General features: G+C 34.3%; 1 protein-coding gene across 1 annotated transcript; it reads left to right on the top strand.

Moving 5' to 3' along the window:
• Positions 1–1,267: 1,267 nt before the first annotated feature.
• LOC110868347 (putative serine/threonine-protein kinase) lies at positions 1,268–4,045 on the top strand. The gene is made up of 6 exons (XM_022117477.2): positions 1,268–1,497; positions 1,623–1,738; positions 2,368–2,584; positions 3,052–3,289; positions 3,379–3,529; positions 3,596–4,045. The coding sequence occupies exons 1-6, from the start codon at positions 1,431–1,433 to the stop codon at positions 3,872–3,874; spliced, it is 1,068 nt and encodes a 355-aa protein (XP_021973169.1). The 5' UTR covers positions 1,268–1,430; the 3' UTR covers positions 3,875–4,045.
• Positions 4,046–5,093: the final 1,048 nt, after the last annotated feature.

The raw sequence follows: 5,093 nt of genomic DNA, 5'->3' as shown, positions 1-5,093 counted from the left end.
TTAGCTTAGCGACCGAACACGAACATAGGTCTCGTTCGTTCGACTGCGTTCGTGAACGTTTGGTAATATGTTCGGTTACGTTCGTCCGTGTTCGTTTGATTATATTAAAAAATAATATATAATAAACCTTTTATCTAAACATATTGAAAACTTGAAACCCTATTTTTTTTTTCTAAGTTAGCTAAAATTTGGACATGCTAAGACATTTATGGGAATAATTATGTTTAAGTTAGTCAAAGTTGATTCATCGTTTGGTGGTGTATTAGACTTCTTGTGTTTTGATTTGTCATTTGATGGTTGTATTTAACTACTTATATCCAATGTTTAAGGATAACAATATTTTTATTTTTTTTTATTTTCAAGTTAAATGTTCGGTTGCGTTCTTTTGTGTTCGCTTGCATTTGTTTGTGTTCGAGACCAGTGTTCACGAACTGTTCGTGAACAACCGAATTTCCTTAACGAACGAACATGAACATAAACTTATGTTCGGTATGCGTTCGTGAACAGTTCACGAACATGTTAATTTCCTTAACGAACGAACACGAACATGGCCTTGTTCGTGTTCGTTCGGTTCGTTTACAGCCCTAGTCATGACCTATAAACCAAATGACAATTATCAATTACGAGCTAACCTAGTCGGCTAACCATCTAGATTAGGGTGCTACTAAATGTAACCTCGCTCATCTCACAAACATGAGTGTTTTTCCTCTCACAAAGTGTATGTTGTGTGTGAGGTGGGGGGGGGGGGGGGTTGCATTTAGACACAACCCTGGGTAACTCTGGCTAAATAAAAAGCATTAGCAAAACATGATGTTATATGTCAAAAGTACCGGCTGAGACTTATGTGTCGTTTTCTAATTAGTCTAAACACTTTAAAAAGTTGAAAAAAGTGTGTTTATTTTGAAAAGTTGATCGGTGTTGTTTATTTTTTAATTTTCCAAATATATATACACACACATCCCTCAAGTATTTTTATTTTATTTTTTTTATTTGTGATTCCGTTTTGTGTAATAAGTAGTTTGGTCCACTTAGTCACTTAAACTCCACACAACCTTAACCACCCTAATTTACGTAAGTAACTTACCCTTTTACCCTTTTATAATACACTTTAATTTTCCTTTTCGCTTTTGAACCTTCCAATTAGTTGATAAGATATATTTTTATACTTAAAAAGTCAAATGATGAGAGATGGCAATTAAATGCAAAACCACATCAACCGAAGCAACTTGCATTATATATACTTAAATCCTAATCAATTACCTGGTCTATGATGTGCAGCCAGATACGTTCTACGATTTTTGTCTCTATTCAAAGTCGTTTCCTTTTAGGGGTTATTCTTTGACTCCTATATATCATCATCATGATCATGATCATGATCATCTTGTCTATATCTTTATGATCTTCCATAACTCATCCTCAAGAATCTGTCAATGATGTTTTATTTCCCGTGTTTCCGCTCGAGTTCAGACGTCAACGACAAGCTAGTGAATGATAAAGGTGAGCAACATTAGTTTCTTACTGTTTATTGAGTCAAGATGATTACGTTTTGGCTCTAGCTTCTTGTTAGTTTTTATTAATAATATTTCATCACCATTAAAAGAATCTTATGAAATGAAATACAGGTGGAGACAAGGCTTCGACATTAAGGTTGTTTTCGTACGATGAGTTGAACGTTGCTTGTCATGGTTTCAGTTCCAAGAACAAAGTTGGAGAGGGAGGATTTGGGGCTGTCTACAAGGTTGTTTCACTTCCCATACTTTTGAAATCTAATTTGTTTTTTTTTTTCCAACTAAAATCCAATTTGTTTTTTTTTGGTCAACAAACAAAGTAATGTTACATGCTAAATTATACTCTTTTTTTCTGTTTGTATTTTATATTATATTTTTCCTAAGAATGTTACTTTGTTGCAAACCACAAAAACTAACTGAAATAATATGACTAAAAGACAAAGACCAAAGTAACAAAGAAAAACTGAAATAATAATAATAATAATAATAATAATAATAATAATAATAATAATAATAATAATAATAATAATAAATAAATAAATAAATAAATAAATAAATAAATAAATAAAAAGTTTTCTGAAAATAAGTTTTTTTTTATAAAGATAACAAAAAAATACATAAAGAAAAAAGTATAATAAAAAAGATAGTCTTTTCTTGAAGTTATAGCAGCAGCCAACAATTCCTCCAAGAATGCATTATCATGTTATGGATAATCAACCTTGTGATGCTGCTTGAGAAAACGATCTTAATTAATAGCAGCCCTGATTAGTTTATAAATGACTTTATTATGTGTATAAATCATCTCCTTATTATCAAATGAATGACATTATAAGTTTCTTATTGTTTTAACAACTAACAGGGTCGACTCAGTGACGGGGCTATCGTGGCGATAAAAGTGTTATCTGTTGAACTCGAATCAATGAGAGGCGAACGTGAATTCATATCTGAAATCGCTGCACTATGTGATGTTCAACACGAAAATCTTGTAAATCTTCACGGTTGTTGCGTTGAAGGAGCCAAAAGATGTTTGGTATATGATTATATGGAAAACAATAGCCTTGCATACCGATTTCTAGGTAATTTTCTGTCGCTTCCGAAAAATACCTAGATTTTTTTTTGAAAGACGATGTTTCTTGAGGCTCGAAGGCTTTTCCAATTGACCCAACCCCCACCCTCAATAAAAACCCAAAACTACCTATATAAAACAAGTTTTTATGTTGTATAGTGATTGTCAGGGCCGTCTCCGAAAATCCGTAAAAAATTTTTGGCCCTGTGCGAATAGAAGAAAACGGGCCCCTATAATATAAAGTCAATAACTCAAATTTAAAGAAAGAGAAGATAAATATATAATTGAATAAGTACATATGTATAAAGAGAAGCAGTGGCGGATCTTGCCCGTTGAACCTGCCAGGGCCGAAAGACACGGACACTAAAATTAGCACTACGGCCGAAAAACTTACCAGGGCCGAACATAGTATATATACAAAATTTCGATCGAAATGCGGAAAATTAGCCTGATTACTTTTGTTTATTTTATGTATAGGTGGTGAGCAAAGTAGGAATAGTTTTAGTTGGACAAGGAGGAAGAATGTTTCATTAGGAGTTGCTAAAGCATTAGCATATCTTCATGAAGAGAAAATCCCTCATATAGTTCATAGAGATATCAAAGCAAGCAATGTACTTCTAGATCATGATTTTAATCCCAAAGTTGCGGATTTCGGGCTTGCAAGATTGTTTCAAGACGACACGTCTCATATTAGTACACGTGTTGCGGGTACATTGTAAGTCCTAAACAAACATGTCCTTGTTTGCTCTTAATTTCTTTTGTGTACCTAGTACAATGTCACTAACATTTCCATATTAATTCAAGAGGGTATCTTTCACCAGAGTATGCTATTACCGGGCGTTTGACCAGAAAATCCGATGTTTATAGCTTTGGCGTATTGCTTCTAGAAATCATAAGTGGACGGTCAATCGTAGAGTTTGATATGGAACATGGAGAACATTTCTTGGTTGATAAGGTAAGCTGAAATTCAAGTGTAGATGTGCTCGGTGTGTGTATGATTTATGAAAATACGTTGATGCAGGCATGGGATATGTATAATTGTGATCGTTTGGTGGAGCTAGTGGACCCGGTATTGTTGACAGGTGACGATGAGAGGTTAAAAGGCGAAGCAGTGCGGTTCATGAAGGTTGGGTTACTGTGTGTTCAAGAGGCCACAAAGCTTAGGCCTGGAATGTCTGTAGTCATTAAGATGTTGAGTGATGAAACGAGTGTAGAAGGAATGAAGATTTCGAAACCGGGGTTTTTGGCTGATCTCATGGCTGTCAAAATTGATAAGAAAAGTTCCACAAGAAGTTTTTGATGGTTAGTTGATGTCTAGTTTTGGTACTAACTTATGTAAGGCATAATAACGTATGTAAATAATATGTAGAAATAGTTTAGCTTCCACCCTGGTGTATCTATGCCTAATTTATCGTATGTTTGTATTCATTTGAGACCCTATCACTATACATATTGTATTCTTGAAGCTTAATTCACACCATCAATAACTAGTTTAATAGCCATCCGATAAAGGGGATAAGTATTTTAATGTCATAATCACATAAATATTTTTCTTTGCATTCTAAACTAATGTTATAGTCCAATAGTAATCAAAATCAAAAGCCACATATTCACAATGTCATCTAGCAATGAGTCACCAAAACACAAAAATAATTTTGATACTGTAGTTGTTTTTTTTTTTTTTTTTTTTTTTTTTGTTTTTTTTTTTTTTTTGAAAAGGAAGGGCTTATGCATTAAAAATAAAACAAAAAAGGGAACGCAACAAGAGGCTGGTCCAGAAGGCTACAAATCTAGGAACCAATATGAAAAGAGAAAACTAACAGACATACAAGACGACCAAACCCTCAAGCCCCTGCCTCCCAAAAACATCTTCTCAGTCTCCACATAAATAAAAATCCATCCAGTTCTTCCACTAGCTTTGATCTATTGGTCACCCACAAGAGAGTCGCTTCTAAACCTAGATTTATAGGAACCTGCATAACAGAGAACATGGGCAGCGAATGATGGGAGATTGGGAGGTTATTAACTGGAAACAAAACCAACTAAAACGTGATTTGTGGAGAACATGGGCAGGATAAGGTGGAGGCTAGAAAACTGCCGTGAACTGCCATGTTAGCGGTTAAAATATGGAGTTTAAATGGTCACGATTTCATTTCAGCAAGATTCAATGATGGAGAACGATTTGGAAGACGGTTAGGCTTAGTGGGATCATAATAATATATAATATATAATGTGGGCTGTATAGTTCTCTTTCAAGCTTGTCTTCCATCCGAATAGTGGGACAAGACTCGTCAAATGACTACTAAGCTTCTTAACCTTTTTTCCTCCCACTACATGGCATATCCTTAACAATATTAATCAACCAATTACACCATCTTACTCTAAAATACGCGACTTCAGATGCATTTGATATGGTTATTGTTGAATAAGTTCTGTTTTAAACATAATGGAAAACATGTAAACATATCTGTTACAGCAGACAGTGCAGTGGAGAATCCAGTCAGAGAAGAAGCCATTGA

The sequence above is a fragment of the Helianthus annuus genome, chromosome 7 (assembly GCF_002127325.2).
Source record: "Helianthus annuus cultivar XRQ/B chromosome 7, HanXRQr2.0-SUNRISE, whole genome shotgun sequence".
Lineage (NCBI taxonomy): Eukaryota > Viridiplantae > Streptophyta > Magnoliopsida > Asterales > Asteraceae > Helianthus > Helianthus annuus.
The sequence above is the reverse complement of the archived record's forward strand: the minus strand, read 5'-3'. Positions and strand labels throughout refer to the sequence as shown.

Coding starts and splice junctions, on each gene's coding strand:
- LOC110868347 (XM_022117477.2), top strand. CDS start 1,431: ATGATGTTTTATTTCCCGTGTTTCCGCTCGAGTTCAGACGTCAACGAC. Junction 1,498..1,622: donor CAAGCTAGTGAATGATAAAG/GTGAGCAACATT, acceptor AATGAAATACAG/GTGGAGACAAGGCTTCGACA. Junction 1,739..2,367: donor GATTTGGGGCTGTCTACAAG/GTTGTTTCACTT, acceptor AACAACTAACAG/GGTCGACTCAGTGACGGGGC.